General features: G+C 38.4%; 1 protein-coding gene across 2 annotated transcripts in view; it reads left to right on the top strand.

Moving 5' to 3' along the window:
- The window catches only part of PCSK5 (proprotein convertase subtilisin/kexin type 5), a 251,048-nt gene that overhangs the window by 18,610 nt on the left and 213,766 nt on the right, over positions 1 to 18,672 (top strand). For both annotated transcript variants that reach the window (XM_066988258.1, XM_066988259.1), the window contains exon 2: positions 7,626 to 7,730. In XM_066988258.1, coding sequence (XP_066844359.1) covers positions 7,626 to 7,730 — 105 coding nt within the window. The remainder of the gene's footprint in view (positions 1 to 7,625; positions 7,731 to 18,672) is intronic.

Here is an 18,672-nt window from a genome sequence, read left to right on the forward strand (position 1 = left end):
CCTTGCAGTAAACTTGAGAGGAAAGGAACATGAGAGGAGCACAGATATGAACTGTCAAGTTAGGTTATGATTACCTCAAGCACATACAGAGCTGTTTGCACAACGTGGGCTGTTGAATTTAGATTAGCTAATTGGGCTTAAAATAGATCTGAGAACTGGGTTACTTGTGTGTTTGAGCATAGCTGGAGTTCATGCTTTCAATGTAGCCTGGGTTGAGTCTGAGGTGATGTGTGTTCATACCAACATCACCTTGCTTCTGATGCTGCTTCGAACTCTTTCGGATAGACAAGTTTGGGAACATTGAAAGTGCACTTTTCCCCCCCACCCAGTAGATATTCCTGTAATGTATATATTTCTTGTAATACAGAGACTCATCATCATTATTTCCATCCTTTAAACTTGTCATCAGAGTAGTATTACCTTGCTTGCTTCTTCAGCTCAAGACGAGACCATAGTGTTAAACAGTGCTGGTAGTTTCTGATTGTTTTTTACTGTTATTCAAGAATCTGTTTTAACTCATGCAGGGTTGTGTGTGATATCAGCCCAATAGGGAACTAGCAGACAGCTTAAATATTTGGATGGAGACCTCTTTTTACAAACTGGAATTTTAGGTTTTAGGCCGAGTAACGTCCTGAGGGCCTTTTCTGTCTTCTAAAATGTTTTATGTTCTGATCTGTGTTGGAGCCCCAAATTGTCCAGAATTGAAAGGGGGACAGTGTTTCACCTCACTGTGGTGTGCCATATGTGGATAAACCTTGCTATTATTTCTTATGAATGATATATAATTAAGTGAAATTTCCCTATTCTGTTGACAATAAAACAAACACAAATGAAACAAAACAAACAAACAAACAGCACTTTTGATTAGAGGTTAAATATGGGAGATAAAGAACCCCCATCTCAGTCTACAGGCCAGACAAAACAGCAGCTCTGCAGCCACTCTCATGGTGGTGGCTCCTCGAGCCTTAGCTTGGTGGAGTGCTGTCTCAACAGTGGGGCTTTAGGTAAGAGAGATGGATGTTAGGAAAATGTGGTCACTAGTGCAGTATTTTACAGGAAAACAAGTGGCAACAACAACAAAAAAGCACTATACAATTTCACTGCTTGGAGTGAAGTTGAGGTTCCAGGCTTTGGATGAACATGCCTTTTCAAGACATGAGTGCTTTAATTTGCATAGGGTCATGAAGGCTAACAGCATTTGCAGGGCTTTCTTGCCTCTAAATGCTTAGATCAGAATCCTGGCTATGAAATATATCCGAAGTCTGTAAGGACAAAAAAAGGAAAAGAAACAGCAGTTTTCTGTAGTAGCATTGAACCTGTTTTCACCTGTGGATAAAGGTGGGCCAAGAAGGATCAGAATTTAGGGCTGTGAGCACAGCTCCTTCATGTTCATTATAGCGTCATGTGCATCAAAGGAGCATAAGCTGTATTGCAAGCTGTGTCAATATTTGGTTCTGTCAAAATGCTTTGTAATACTCAGTTAGCTTCACTAGCATATGAAACAGGGATGAAAGCTATGATATCAACACATTGTTTCAACCTTCTTAGACTGAAATGTGTTCATTTTTGCTCCAAAACATCATTTCCTCTTTGTATAATGACATTTTAAACATTTTAAAATTTGCAGCAGAGTTGAGGTAATTTTTTTCAAAACGAGATGATGACAGTAATCCTGGGAGAAATGTACTCTGAGGCCAGACATCCAGGTGATTCTTCTCTTCAAAAACAAAATCAAATAAATACAAATCAGTGTATTAATTCACTAGATAAGAAACCGTTGGGAAGGTATTTCTTGTGCTCCTTTCCATTAGCTTGAAGAACTTCCTTGCTCATGCTCTGATGCATAGAAGTTTCAGAGAGCTTAATCATATCTGTCAGTTTGGAGATCATAAATACATCCTTAAGGTATATTTATCTGGCAACTTTAGCATTTATATTTCCTCATAGAGTTTGTGAGGACACTCATATGTGAACATATGTGAACTAGATGAATTCATTTAGTAATTATGTCCTGGATTATCTTAATACTGCCTTAAAATATGAAATTGCATATGGAACAAATATAATCCAAGGACAAAGTTTCTCTCTTGTTTCAACGTATCCGTTTTCTCAACTTTAAAAAGAAAACCAGGCCTAATAAATATGAAATTAATCTGTATGTGTGGATGCTTTTGTTTTCTGGGATTCTAGTATTATATTGTAGGATTGTAATTTCTGTGAATTATTTTATTCTTGAATAAATGTAGCATGGTACTTTTAAAATTTAGGTGTATATCCATTTAGTTTTCAGTGGTGAAGCTTACTTCCAAAAAGAGTGGGTCTCCGCGGCCACTGCCACCCATTCTCCTTGCTTTTCACCAGGCAATTCCTCAGGAATGTTTCTCCATCTCATTTTAAAGAGATCAGGTCTCCCAGGTCAAAAAGGAGATTACAAAGATTTCCCAAGGATAAAACAGCTAAATTGCCATCAGTCTCTAAGGTGGTTAGCTGTGCAGTCTGGTGTTTCTGTCTTTGCATTGCTTTTCCTCTGAGGGTGCCTCTATGATCTGGTAGTTAAATTATAAAAAAAACAATTTAACAAGAACATCCATAATGATAAATTTTATTGTGCTATATTTCCATAGTTTAACTATTCTCCAAGTAGTCCAAGGATTTGGAAGGTCTAAGTAAATTCCCATTAAGGGAAAAGAGGGCAATAAAATTTTTAATAACACTGGTGTTACCTTACTGTGAGAGGCATTGGCAGTTAGTGAATATGAATTAAATTTCATTTAAAAGGTTTGAGATTCCTTTATTTCATTGACAGTTATGAACTAAAGCTGTAGATCTCACTATTTTTAATAATAATAATTTTAATACCACTACTACTACTAATTAATGTTTATTAATTGCTATTATGTGAAAACTGGCCACACCTCAAAGACATGGCATTACAATTACCACACTTACTTCTACAGGCTTCTTCTGTCTCCTGAGTATAAGGTCTCTGAGGCAGTACAGCCATCGGACATTAGAAAGCTTCAGACTTTCCCTCTTTGGTTAGAAGGTAGAGCATGCAGATCACTCCAGTCTCTTCTGTGGTGGCTAGTGCTGCTAAGCTGTACGACCTCCAGGAGTCCAATTTGGCCATCTCCTAATTCTGCTGTTGTGGATGCCCTCAAAGGGTTCAGCTATGGTTTGCCCTTAAATAAATAAATAAAATCTCCAAACTTATACAAGACAAAGCATGGAGAACTGGGTGATGTTGAGATTTGTGTAGCACAAAATACATACATATATATATATATATAAAATCCCTAAAATACGATAAGTTTCTGTTTAGGCAGTGCCATGTAGCAGTAAAATACAATTACCTGAATTACCTGCCTGAGCTGTGTCTTTTCAATAATGTGTGTTCTTGCGCATAGATACACATACTATTGTGTGCACACAGCAGTAGGTCCATGATTCCTGGTGGTGACAAGGTCCTTAAAAGGTCCATAACCTTTGTTATGACATTCAGTGTCCTACAGCCTGTTCAACTGAAAATAAACTCTAGTTAATACAGTCACAAGTGATATAACCATAAACACTAATATCCTTATTTTCCCTTTGGGCTAACATCAGCACAGAAACTGATTTTTGATGTAACTCAAGCTATATCTTAGAATCATAGAATGGTTTGGATTGGAAAGGACCTTAAAGAACATCTCTTTAAAAGCAGAGACACCTTTGGGAGAAACAATCTGTAGCCAGTAACACAGGCTCAGGTGAGGATCTGTGAAGTAGCATTTTTATTCGCTATTCAATGGTGGGCATCCTGCAAGCAGGAGTTCACACCAAAAGTGTATAACCTTATATTCCCTATTACCCAACACTTGATTCCTCCTGTTTCCTCATTGGCTGAATACTAGAGGTTCACAAACTATTCAACGCTTATTACTATGCCATATAAGTACAATTTTATTTGACCAACCTTTAATTTCTTCTTTTCCTGTTTTTTTTTTTTCTTTTGTTTTGTTTTGTTTTCCTTCTTCACTTGTGACTAGAGGGCCTGTGATTTTTTGTTTTTACTGATTTTATGCTGCTTGTCTTGTTTTTCTTAGCTATTCTTCTTATTTTGGGACAGGGGAACCTTCCCCATATCTGCTTAACACACTCCCCACTGTTATGCCTGCACAGTCACTTTAGAATATGCAAAGTTAGTGAAATTTTCCACTGCAAAGACAGAACTTTATTTCTCACACCTTCCACTAGAGCAGGTTGCCCAGAGCCCCATCCAGCCTGACCTTGAATGCTTCCAGGAATGGGGCATCCACAACCTCTCTGGGCAACCTGTTCCAGTGCTTCACTACCCTCATAAAAAAGAATTTCTTCATTACATCTAATATAAATCTACCCCATTTTAGTTTAAAGTCATTACCCCTTGTCCTACTGCTACATGCCCTTGTAAAAAGTATAAGGTCACTCTCCAGTTTTCTTGTAGCCTCCCTTTGGTTGTTGGAAGGCTGCTGTAAGGTCACCATGAAGCGTTCTCTTCTCCAGGCTGAACACCACCAACTCCCTCAGCCTGTCTTCATAGGAGAGGTGCTTCAGCCCTCTGATCATCCTCATAGCCCTCCTCTGGACTTGTACCAACAGGTCCATGTCCTTCTTATGTTGGGGGCCTCAGAACTGAAGGCAGCACTCCAGGTCTCACGAGAGCAGAGTAGAGGGGGAGAATCACATCCCTCGACCTGCTAGACATGCTTCTTTTGATGAAGCCCAGGATACAGTTGGCTTTGTAGGCTGCAAGTGCGCGTTGCCATCTCATGTTGAGCTTCTCATCCACCAACACCCCCAAGTTCTTCTCCTCAGGAATGCTCTCAATCCATTCTCTACCCAGCCTATATTTGTGCTTGGGATTGCCCTTACCCTTATGCCAGACCTTGCGTTTAGAACATAATGAGGTTCACACAGGCCTACCTCTCAAGCTTGTCTGGGTCCCTCTGGATGGCATCCTTTCTCTCCAGCATGTTGACTGCACCACTCAGCTTGGTGTCATCAGCAAACTTGCAGAGGGTACACTCAGTCCCACTTACTGTGTCACCAAAAAAAGTGCTGATCACAATATCAACACCTGAGGAATTTCATTTGTCACTGACTTCCACTTGGACATTGAGTGGTCACTGCAACTCTTTGAGTGTGACCATCCAGCCAACTCCTTACCCACTGAGTGGTCCATCTATCAAATCCATGTTTCTCCAGTTTAGAGACAAGGATATCATGGGGGACAGCGTCAAATGCTTTGTACAAATCCAGATAAATGACATCAATTGCTTTTCCCTTATCCACCAATGCTGTAACCTCATCGTAGATGGCCACCAGATTTGTCAGGAATGATTTCCCCTATTGATACAGTTAGCTGTCACCAATCACCTCCTTATTTTCCATGTGTCTTTGCTTAGTTTCCAGGAGGATCTGCTCCATGATCTTGCCAAGCACAAAGGTGAAACTGACTGGCCTGTGATCCCTGAGTCTTATTTTTTTTTACCCTTTTAAAACTGAGGGTTATATTTCCCTTCTTCCAGTCAGTGGCAACTTCACTGGAATGTCACTGGACAGCCTTGACTTCTCAAATATGATGGACGGTGGCTTAGCAACTTCATCCGCCTGTTCGCTTGGGGCCTGTGGATGCATCTCATCGAGTCCCATGGACTTGTGCACCTTTAGGTTCCTTAGATAGTCTTCTGCAGTGGGTGATTTCTCATTCTCCCAGTCCCTGCCTTTGCCTTCTGTGACTTTGGGTGGTGTTGCTCCTATGCACCAGAAGAGTGTGGTAGTCTTTGGGCAAAGAACCAGCTCTGGCACTTGTTTTGGCAACACATTTCAGCCCACAGAGGACCATGTGTTGGGTGGTCTCAGCACCCCCAGGATCCTGCAGCTCTTTGAGATGTCCATCAAAAGACTGTTCCCTGTGTGTTTAAAGGGGGGTTATTCACAGACATGGACAGATATGAGATCAGGCTTCTCCATGGGGCAGAATCACACCACTTCTGCTTGAATCACCTTTCAAAGAGAAGGCAGCATGGAGATTACTGTCACAGTGCTAATATACCTTATTCAAACTAATTGACTATACCTTAGTCAAACTAATTCCTATTTAATTTATGATAAACCAACTTCGTATAACTGAATGTTTTGATATTGGGCTTAAACTAAACATAAGTCATTCTTCCTGAAAGGGAGACATTGATGGACATACTCAACAGACTGAGATGAATATCTTAGACACTGGTGCAGTTTTCCCAATTAGATTAATTCTTTCGAATTACAGATTTTTCTTTTCACAAAAAAAGTTTTCCCTCATTCCCCATGTCACTTGTATCTTTAAGTTGGAATATACAAGCGCTCCATGAGAACAAAAATTTCTATGAATATTTCTTAGTGTATGCTGATATTTTCTCAACATTTTTATTTTCTAATATTCTAAAGCATATTCTTGGAGTTCTTCAGTGGCTTGTTTCCCATTCTCTTTGACCCTTTAATGTTAGACACTCAAGTTTCCTACGTATATATTCATAGATAAAGATTCATAATACAGGATCTTTGAGATTACAGTTTTTCAGTGTTGCTCCACCCTCTTTGAGGATCTCATTTGTAAATTTATTTGTAAATTGTGATTGTGATTTATTTGTAAAACCATGCCTATTTTCTGATGTCACTTTGATTTTCATCTTAAAATAACAGTAAGCTCAGTTTTCCCTTTTTTTACTCATCATTAAGGAACATTTAGCTAAATTATTGAATGTCTTACAAGATTTACAGTGCAAAACAGGGTCAAATTTCATATGACTTGGTGAGATGTTGGCCCTCAATACAAGGAGGCTGAATGTTTGTTTATAGGTGTGTGAAACTGGAGTTCCATGTTATGAATTTTTTGAGGTTAGTGAGACTAGAAAGGAAAGTTTCTTTATAAAATTGGGTAGCATATCTGTGTTTAGTTTCACATTGCTACTGCGTCGTGATGGGATGAGCAAGTAGAGATTTTATTTTGCTGTTGTGAAATTTGCACTTTGCATGATTTGATTTTATATTTTGAACTAGTCATTACTCTGTGTGAGGTTAACATTTCCATTTTTTTTCTACTTCTTTCTTGCCCACCTTTGGCGGAAAGAGAAGCCTATTCTTGTTGTATAGTCTGATGCTGTGAACGTACTTTTTATAAGTTAATTATATAAATAAACGAATCTAGTGCATTTTGCAGTACATTTCCTTAAGCAAACTAGATGGAATGCTTTTTAATAACCATATAGTCATTTGATGATTTTTATACTTGCCATTTGAAGACAGTTTGGATATAGATTGATACAGAATTACTTAAAGTACTGCATATAAATTAAACATTAAAAAGGTAGATACAGACAGACTAAGCAGCTCAATTATAATCTTTGGTTATGCAGTTACTGCCTCAAGGACACTCCATCTATTTCATATCATATGTCCTTCTTTTGAAAGATGATCACTGGGTTCAAGTAACATTTCAGCACAGCAGGAAATTGCATAATTTATAGACCTTTAAAAATGAAAAACAGAGAACTGCTTTCCATAAATTAAATTTCCCTCTCTTTTTTTTTTTCTTTTTTTTTTCTTTTCTCCCCTTACAGATTGGAACACTGAAGGATTACTACCACTTCTACCACAGTAAAACAATTAAAAGGTCAGTTCTCTCAAGTAGAGGTACCCACAGCTTCATTTCAATGGAACCAAAGGTAAGAAAATCCATCAAAGTATCTGAGGCAAAAGCCTTTGCATTTTTTATATGAAATACCATACCATGAGGTGTTTACCTGAATGGCATATAGCATTACAAGAACTGACACACTGTCTGTTCACTAAGGTTCTGCTTCCCATTAAAATGAGGCGAAGACAATACCATGCTATTAAGTTATGTGCTATTCTTGGAACATAAGGTCCAATATTATTCATGGAGAAATAGAGGAATTTTGTTAATGTACTAATCACCATGCTGCACTTCTCTACAAAACCATGTGTAACATTAATGTCTGCAAATCTTCTGTAAATCAACCAGGTTTTGAAATGAAGATGAGCAATACAGGATGGTATCAATATTTAGAGGAAAGTTTTTTTTGTTTGTTTGTTTGTTTTTTTTGTTCGATTGTTTGTTGGTTTTCCTGGTCTTTTTCTAGACTTAAGAGTTTGTGAGAGATTAAAATAAGAATATTATTTTCTGTAGTCTTTTTACCAGTTCCCCTTGATCTTAATTTTAAGATCTATTTGATCTATTCAAAAAATAGTAAAAGTAAAAGAAAAAGCAGTTTGACTACTGTACCCTTATCTGTTCCCACAAATGCAGAGACCCACCATTCAGACAGCAGGGACTGTGCTTGCAATAGGTCATTCTGCAAGAGTAAGGAAAAGTGTTTGCACTTGCATCAGCTTACTCTGTTTCCTACGCGCATGGAGGTGCAGTAATTTACATGCAAATATGCAAGTTCATATGCACATACCTCCATGAACTTTTTTATTTTACCCAGTTTCCAAATACCACTTCTGCACTGTTGGCAGCTGGCCTTGATTACTATGCCGTGAACTGTGAGACTGTATGGCAGAGCACAGCAGAAAATCAGGGCAATAATTGATTTTCTAGTGCCTTTCATGTTATACCATTTAGGTCTTGTTCCATATGCAGTATTCTGTGCTGCTGCTGGTACAGGAGTCTCACTGCCCAATTTCTGCATCGTTATTAAATATCACTGAAATATTGAGAAGCTCTAGTGAGGGCTGTGCAAGGTACTCAACCCTGTTAATGATTCTATACGTTAAAGAGAAGAGAAAGCTGGCGGTCTAATACTGTGTTCTGGTAAAAGTGTTTGTGATTCATCTTGTGATGGCTCCACAGAATATGGGTTTGGGAATTCTTGTGCAGATGTAGACATGTCAAAATACAAATGTATTTATAGCATAAAGGCCAGCTTGTGTGTTTATAACATTTCATGACTATTAAAATAGGCTGGAAATTCAATTGTATTGTATAAGCTGGACCTTTTAAAAACAAAAGGTTTAATCTTAAGAAAGGCACGTCACGTGGCTTTGAGAACGTTAAAATACCAGTATTTTTGTCATTATATTTATGAGTGTCACTGTATCTAATGCCAATATTTGCAGCAGATTAGATGGCATGTGTATTTGTGAACAAGGGAACACTAAGATTTGTGTACTTTCAAAATCATTTAATGGTAGTTTGGTTAATGCTTAAAATCCTCTCTGTGTAACATGTACACACAATTGCTTGATCTGTGCTTGCTTCAGATGTAGATCACTAATTTGCTGCTTTATAAAATTTTAAATGTTGGAATTTTTATTGAGGGGAAATTCCTTACATAAGTTACCTTTATGTAATGAAAGAACCATTTTGAAATCTGGTATTTCTAAACTACTTGTGTGAATAATGTTTAATTTCACTGTGTGACTGTAACAGGAAAGACGTTTAGGTAGTGTAAAAAACTGCTGTTGTGGATTTCAATTAATGAATCACTTTAATGATCTTTGGCTTGATCTTTTTTTTTTTTTTTTTCCTAGAAAACCTTCATGACACCATTATATATTACATGAATAAGTCCAACAGGGAGCATAAACTGATTAGTGTATTACACATTTTGACAATTGTTTCAACATTAAACAAATACTACTCTCTATTTAGATGGAAAGATAAAGAATATGCAGTGTAACATGACTGTCTGTTTTCATCCACATCCTTGCCTAGAGGAGAAATGAATCAAATAGTTTTAAGAAGAGATGCCCAAGTGTGGCTTTAATGTCCAAAACATAGATTGTCATGTAGAAAATTTGAAAGATAGCTTTCTCCACAACATCTTTTCTAGTCTTGGTTATAGTTGCATAGTTGTTTCTTATGAGTAGTTAGCAAAACAAAAGGCATGAAAGAAGGTTGTGGAATCAGAGCAGAGTCTCTCCAACTGATATGATACTTCTGGTTGGCTTTTGGCATGGATCACTGAAAGCACCGTATCATGAACTGAGAGCCTTTTTAGATCAGTTGAATTTGCTCAACAAAGTTATTTTGGTGGTGTGTGAATCAATGGGAGCAAAACAGAAGGGGGAAGATGGACAGAGTCAGTGCATACTTGAAAAGGTTCATAAATCTCTAATTCTGATATGGAATGGATGTGTTTATTGCTAGTAGGACCTCTACTGAAGTCATACTAACACAACATTTCCAGAAGTGGGAATTAAAAGCTGTGGTGCACCTCTAGTTTTGCCCCAGTGGTGAAATGAAGGTACACAAGGTGAAAAAAATGCAAAATATAATTGCAACCTCACCATGTAAGTTACATGTCACTTGTAAGTGACGTGTAAGTCACTTTACATCAATACAAACATGAAGAAAATCCAATGGAGATTTTCTATCACTGAAGAGATTACAGTTCCAATGAAATGTGATAGTTAAAGCACTTTGCACATAGCAATGGTACATAGAAGTTAAGTGGACAGTTAGATGAGAAAGCTGTCTTTTCATAATGGAAACTGTTACATGAAATTAAGAGTTTGTAGTGAAGGGCTGTGATAATGAAGTTTGGGACTTGTATGGAGAAAAATGTCCCTTAGAATCAAGCAGTATAAATGGCAAAGCAATAATCCTAGAAGAATACATTTTTAACGTAGTAAAATGCAGTTTTAACATTGATAAATATTCAAATCTATGTACATACAAACTTAAGTTTGTTCTGTTTTGCTTATGAAGGTCCCCAGTGCTTTGCATCACAATAGAGATCTAAAAAAGAAATGTGGCCCATAACAATGCTTCAAAATGTAAAATTAGTAATTCGACTTCTTGTAAAATGTCATATTTACTAATGGGGAAAACATTTTACAGCATTAGTGTTTGTTTGTCAGTCTGAACTGAGATGACATCTCATATATTTTTAATTTTAATTTATTTCAGATAAGTTTCTTTGTGGTTTGAACTCCTAGCTGATGGGTCAGGTTCACTCTCACATTTTAAAAGCTGAAAGATCACCAGTCTCACTTTCATTGAAATAAGAAGGAAAGCTACCTAATTTCAGCAAGGCACCCTGCTTGAGCTGGATTGTGCAGAAATGTCATGCCTTTGCCACCTATGCTGCAGGATCAGAATACCTGGTGGAAACATTGCTCCAGACACTTACTTTCACCCAGTCTCACCAAACCACACAAAGAGCAGATCTGTATGACTTGGTGTTGCAAAGCTGTTAGTAGTGTGTGTGCGTGGCGTTCTTATCTCTGCCAAAACAAGCCAAATGGGACTGGTGGCTGCAGCATGTAAAACGCTAGCAAGTTTATCTCTGAGGAGACAACAGCAAATGGTCTGGGCTGACTTCAGAGGTTGGAAAGGTAATGGCAGAATCGTGTTCATAATACTTGTAGGACATTGTGGCTGTTCGTGAGAGGTCAAAAGGGAACAGAACAGTAGCAGCAGTAAATATTTTATCATGCAGCTCTGCAGCAGGGCTTGCACCAGTTCACACTGCTAAATAATATCCTGTGTTGATGCAGGAGATAGCGGGCTAAAGAGCAGGAGAGAGGACGGATTTCACCACAAGGTGATGGTCTTGCTTTGGCAAGGATTATGCCACTGCTTGTTGAGATTAACTGTATTACTTCCCAAAGGTAATCAGTAGAGATCAGAATGTTCATTGCAAGTAGAGAGGAGGGTCAAAATTTTCAATGCCAGGATGAACATCATCAGGTTGTTTTCCAATTATTTGTGAGATTAAATGTGCTGAGATTGGAGTGAGAGGTTGAGTAAGGAGAAAACAAAGCTTAAAATAATTTGTATTTCATGTAGGAGGAACAAAATTCAGCAGGAATGAATAATTTCATTACAGTACTAAACCCTTGGGCTTTTAAGAGCTGACATCATGGACTGAAAGCTTAGAGAAACTCTGACAAGAATGCTGTTGTGGGTAAGGTTGTGTTTCATATTGGCAGTGCTAACTGCTACGTTGTTAAACCTCATTAGTGAACAGGAGGATTTTGTTAGCCAAACAGAGTAACAGAAGTGTTAAACACCCGGACCAAGTGAATTACTGAAGTCTGCCCAGGTAGCCATAATCTGCATGAGAGCTCAGAGGACAAAGAATCAATACGACTTGGTAGTGAAATAATAGGAACTGTCACACTGATTTCCATATTCAGAGTTTGACTGGTGGGCTTAAGTTAGTTGTTAACTAATGAAATATTTACCACTGTGGACTCCTAATTTAATTGCCTCAAAGAGCTTTTACATGTGTAATCCTTTAGTTTAGTCAAAATCAAGAATCAGGCTTGCTGTTTCAAGGAGTCTGTTGCCAGTGAGTTGGAACATGAACAGAATCACAATGTGTGAGAGGGCACAGCAACATCTCCCTTTGGTACCTGTCTCCAGAGTGTTAAAAAGTTTCATGTAAACATGAGCAATTCAACCTGCAGCTTGGATCTTTTTGTGGAGTTTTCTGAGCTATGAAGTTGCTGTTCACTGATAAGCAACTGCTTCAGATCCTGCTTTAATTAGTTTTGCTCTAGTGCACATCATGTTGTAAAGTTTGCACAAGACAGTTGGTATTTTGTTTGTGAAATGGTGATTGAAATCTCTCCTTATAGGGGTGCCTGGTATATTAGTCTTAGCTTATATCATGTTCTCCATCAGGAAAAATCCCAGGGGAGCCTGCATTGCTTCAGCAGGAATCAAGGTCAATTTTGCTGTGATGAGGTTGCATGACAGCATAAGGCTCATTTTCATTTCTGAACCACCATGGAATGGATTCCAGTTTGCAAAGTGCCTAGATCTGGAGGAAAAGCACAGTGACAAATCCCAGTGAGGAGAGCAGTGCTGGAGTGGAACTGTAGCTGTGTTTTGTAGCAAGTTTCTCCCTTGCCTGTACCAGCATGACACCTGAAGAACCAGGGAAGGTAGAGTGAAACACCTTATCTTTCTGGGGAAGAGGAGAGGAGGCTCGAGGAGACTCGAGGAGACTCGAGGAGACTCGAGGAGAGGAGACTCGAGGAGAGGAGACTCGAGGAGAGGAGAGAGGAGAGGAGAGGAGAGGAGAGGAGAGGAGAGGAGAGGAGAGGAGAGGAGAGGAGAGGAGAGGAGAGGAGAGGAGAGGAGAGGAGAGGAGAGGAGAGGAGAGGAGAGGAGAGGAGAGGAGAGGAGAGGAGAGGAGAGGAGAGGAGAGGAGAGGAGAGGAGAGGAGAGGAGAGGAGAGGAGAGGAGAGGAGAGGAGAGGAGAGAGTTAAATGTGAAGGGACTTTCAAAGATCACCTAATCCAACTGAAGAGGTCAGGCATAGCTAGAGAATAGCAACCTAAAATGTGGTGCTCCTTTTGGACACGTGGGACATGTTTGGCCTATGGATGATACAAACTCAGCTCAAACCTGAACCTTGAATGACAGCAACCTAAAGATGAAAGGCTTAATCCAGAGTACATTCACAAAGTGTGAATTGGATATATCACATATGTGGTTGCACCCTTGCACTGTTCAGGCCAAATCCAATGTGGCTGTAACAGGAGATAATGTTCTTCAATCAGCAAATTTTGTCATATAATGGCAATTTCTCTTCATTTGTCTACAACAGGTAGAAATATTTAATGAAGATAATCATAACACTAATGGGACCAAGACTTATTTGTGAAGAATAAAAGCTTTGTTAATGTCTAATTCTATTATGATATTCATAAGATAGCTGACTTTTCTATTAGCACTTAAAGAAAACCTCAAAAATAATTACTGAAACTACCTAGGGGAATTATCTATTGATGTTTTCTATTAAAAACAGAAAAATGGCCAATAGGAATTCAGTGTAATGTAATTTTAGGAAAGAAAAATGTCCAGTCTCAGAGAAAATCAAAGTGTTTCTTGACATAAATGATCTTGGTTGATTACATACACATATTTCAGTTTCATCATAATTATTGCAGTTGTTAGCACCTGCCTCAAAGGGTTTTTGTCCCCTCCATTCCTTAATTGCTTGTGCATTAAAAAGAAATGTTAGATTTCAGAACATAGTAATTTTCTGGTTACCAGGTCATTTTACAGAACTCCTTGGCAATGTCAATCTCACTGTTACCCATTGGGCAAGAATTGGAGATTAGTCTAGAGGTTTCAACTGGCTCACTTCCTAATTAGTGTAGCAAATGGTTTGAGGAATGAAACAAAACAAAACAAAAAAACTCAGCAGAATGTCATTCTCTTGCTATTTGCATATAGTTGGTTTCATAAGTTGGTATTGAGATGGGCCAGAAAACTGAAAGACCACAGCTTGGGAAGGAGTTGGGTAGAGATTTTGAACAGTCATGTGCTGTGAAAAAATGCAGTGCTTCTTCACCCTTTTTATCAAGTTATCCCAGTGTCACAGTCCAGCATCAGACCAGGTGGCTAATACCCAATTCCAGCATGAAATAGTCTATGGGGATTGTGGTAGATCTGCTGTTGTGTTCTCTGCACTTCATCATCAATGAGAAAGGTGTTGACTGACCCTGAAGAGCCAGGCAACAGCTCAGCCGTCTCTCAGAGAAGTAGCTAAGCTCTCCTGAGACAAGAGTAGTCAAAATGAGGAAGATCTCGTTGGTCTCTTGAGTCTGATGAATTTAGAACCTTCTAGTTTTGGAGTAGCAAAATCAAAACACAAAACATGTATGCTGTGGCCTGGTGCTTTGCAAGAGACTCTATTAAGGAATTAAAAAAAAAAAAATTTAAAAAAAAAAAAAGAAGGAACCTATTCTGAAATTTTCAAAGCAACATAAACATAATAAAAATATAAACATTAATAGTTAAAAAATAAAAAAGGCAGGATTTAAGCTCAGAGCTGTTTAAAAGCATTTTTCTTTTGAGAAATGGAGTTCTTTGACCTCTCTGCACTTGGTGGATTTGGGACGCATGCCTACTGTACTCATACATTTTTGCTTCAAGGTGTGTTATGCTGTTAAGATCCGTTGTCTCTTGAGTAAATACGTAGAGCAGAGGTTAGGATCAGTGGCAGTATTTTTGACTGTAGTCTCAATCTTGTTACAAAATTTTGTTTAGGACCTTCAAAATACATAGAAATGTTCTTTAGGAGGAAAACTCCCTTCAGAGGATACTATTGCTATATAGGGAATACATATTTCCAAAGTATACAGTGATACATTCACAATTGGTCAGATTTAAGGCTCAGAATATAATGTCCCTCTCAAGTTTTTGATTTTGGAGACAAATCAGGGAAAACAGTTTTGTAGATGTTTTCCCTTCACGATCACCCATAGAAGTGAACAACAAAGAACTATATTCTGGTATCTTAAAACCTAGATCTAACCTGTTTAAAAGTGATATTTTTTTACAGTCACCTTGTGTAGCCTTTCCTTTATATCTGTTGTAAAGGAGTACATGCTCCTGCATTTTCTACCAGTCTATAATCTTTACTGGAGCTGCAGTGCTGACCCAAACAGTGGGTGGATTCAGGAAAAAGTCCAGTGCATACTACACCTAACAGCAAATTTAACATTGGCTTTAGCATTTAACATTTATCTTTAAAATATAAAAGTACTTGGGGCACAAATACTTATTTGTGAATATTTGCTTTAGTTCCTACCTCATAACCCCATAGTCTTTAGGTATTATAACCTTTCAGGATATCATAATTGCGAAGTTGAATGTTTGTTAAAAAAACATTAAAAGCAAGGCAGGAAAACTTTTGTCACTATGCTGCTTCATCAGAAGACCCTTTGATATCAGAAGCATGGTGGTTTCACAGCATGGGTAAAGGGTGGAGAAATTACCTGGGCAGTGTGCACTGTGGTACAGTGCAGCATGCTTTAGGAGTCTTTAGCTGGCGAATGATTTGAGCAGGGACTAGTAGAGGTCCCAGCCACTTTTGCTGAGAGCATGCAAGGTATATGAGGCATGCCATGTAGTTAATCAGCATCATTAGGTTCTCTTGTGTGCCTTAAGTTATCTAAATGCTTTCTAAAATCTTTGCATTCAGGGATGAGATTGTCTCAGCATCTCTCTGTCAGGATTTCTAAACACGTGGCTGTTGCTTTCTTGCATAACTGCACATCTGCCTGGTCGGCTCTCCCTGTGTGAGCTGGGAGTGCTCAGCCTCATTCAAAAATGACCTTTAATGAGGGGCATGCAATGCACGTAAAGCAAGATCACACACTGCAAGTGATACAGTAAAAAATAATAAAAAAATAAAAATTTAAATTAAAAAAAAGGAAGAGAAAAAAAAGATCCATTTGCAGCCTAAAAAAGCAATGGGTGTTACATACATCTCACAGTTCAGGAACTGCTAAAGGATTTTGCTCAGCCTTAAAGATGACAAAAACTCTTTAGATAAGTCTGTGTGTGAGAAATTTAAATCCATAGAATAACTATTTCATCATAGCAGTTATAAATCTGAAATAGCAGAGGGTGAAAAAGGAAAGCACTTGTCAATCCTTAGTCTATGGATGCTATTAGTTGTTAATTACATTTGAGTTTCTCTACTGTTCTAGTACATGCTCCTGCATTTTTTTATCAGCGAAATGGGTCTATAGGTGAAAAATGATAGGGAAACTAAATGTTCAAAAATAGGCAAGAGGAATTAGTCCTTTCATTCCTAATCTGTGCTCTAGGAGCTTGCCAGGGGAGACAGCATCTCTGACAGCTGCAATGGTCTTGTGTTATACAAAATGCGCTTTTGCTGTCATTAGAGTCAGTTTGCATTGCTAGTGGCAGAGAGTTAGCAAATTGCTGCTCCGGCTGCTGGGGTATAAAATTGCTGGATATCAGCAAGAGTCAGAAGAGGAGGAAGTGAAGAGATCCTACTTTTGAACTACAGAAAGATGCACCATTCTGGAAAAAGCTGATCCTGCAGGGCCAAATGCCAGAATGTCAGACTAGAGAGAGAGAGAGATTGAAAGAAAACATGCTTTGGAAAGGAGCATCTCAGAGCAGAATGTGTAGGAATGTGACAGAGCAGCTTTTACACACTATTGCCTGAGGGGATCCAGCTTCGTCTGATACTGATGATATCGGTTATAGTGCAGGATATTCGTAGAAAATGGATTAAAGATTTTTTTTTTCTTTTTTTTTTTTCTTGCATTTGGAAAATTTTCTGGCAGCAATATATGTTCCTGATGGAGTGCATCAACATTTTTATGCATCTCTCTGCCTGCTTCTGACAGACAAAACAATCTCACTCAATTCTAGTGGCAGTTTTTCACCCAGATAATCTAAATGGTGAACAGCAAATAATGATGATACACATAGATAATTTGTCATATCTAGAGTTATTAACAGATAATAAAGAGCAGGGACAGGGAGCTGGAAAGACATCCTTTCCCAAGACAAAGCAAAAAGAATCCACCCTCCTCCCCCCAAACTTCGCGTGTGTAACAACCTTCTTTTTTTCTAGGATCATTTTGAAAAGTCAGTGTCACTGGAAATCCAGTCGTTTTCCTTGGCTGGATATTCTGTTCAGACTGGCAGATCTTCATCATCTCGTGAGCTGCTCAGAGGAGCTGTGCCCTGCATGCAGCTGTGCGGCTTGAACATGTGTGGCCGTCAGCAGATGGCTTCACTCCACGTGCTTCCACTCCCTACCTGTGAAATGGGGACAGTGCTGACAGCTGAATGAAAACTGCTGTGAATGGCACATGCAAAGAGAGAACTCTGTATTTTATTCTGGGGAAATGTATTGCTTTTGGTGTCACATAGAGCATTGTATGAATACACACAATATCTTAGTAAAACAAAACACTCTCACTTTAAATCCTTTCCCTATAATCCACTGTAAGCAGTCATATCCATTGGTGTGTTGACTATTGCTTGCATAAGCTGTATTTAACCTAGATTATTGTTTTCCACTTTTTTGAGGGGGAGTAAATTCTGTCACTCCCATTAGCATTGAATTTTTCTGTAAATATACAGGCCAGAATATCAGTTTATGTTCACTTTTTAAGTAAAGATGATTTTAATTAAAAATTTATTTTTAAGTCTGTTTACCAAACTCAGAGTCAGTCCACTGTTTGGTCAATAGCAGTTACAACAACTGTATGGGAAAGTATAATAAAGTCAGAATTTCTGAATTCTAAACAGGTTTCTGTTTTCCAGGGTGTTCCTAAGAAACTATTTCTCCAAAATACGGTTGCCAGTAGACTCACAGTCTGTAAGACCAAAAGGAAACATTGTGGTCATCCAGTCGAACCATCTTTGACCAGATGTCATATGGGTCCCTGGAATTTTTATCTGAAGCAGAGTGTAGCTTTTAGAAATCTTCCAATTTTTATTAAAATATTTCCAGCAATGGAGAGTTTCCAGAAGTCTTTAGATTGTTCTATTTTTCCTTTATCTGGGGTTATCCAGCTTAACAACTTCTAGCCGTTTGACATTGCTGTAACTGTGAGTTTGAAGAATATTCCTTTGTAGCCAATTGGTGACCTTCATATGTGTTTGGACACTATGACCTGAACACCCCTAGACTTCCTCTCTGCTAGGAAAACCTCCAAGAACCATTTCATTGTGGATCTATTTTTCTGTTCCTTTCATCATTTTGTGCCTCTTTCCTGGATTCTTGCTGTGTCAGCATGCTTCCCTTGCCTTGGGTGCAGGAAGCTGCCAGTGAGATCTGTAACTCTGCTAAGTGTACACGTAGGGCAAACTTGCTTGTCATTTTATGAACCCAGATATAGTTT

The sequence above is a fragment of the Anser cygnoides genome, chromosome Z (assembly GCF_040182565.1).
Source record: "Anser cygnoides isolate HZ-2024a breed goose chromosome Z, Taihu_goose_T2T_genome, whole genome shotgun sequence".
Taxonomy (NCBI): domain Eukaryota; kingdom Metazoa; phylum Chordata; class Aves; order Anseriformes; family Anatidae; genus Anser; species Anser cygnoides.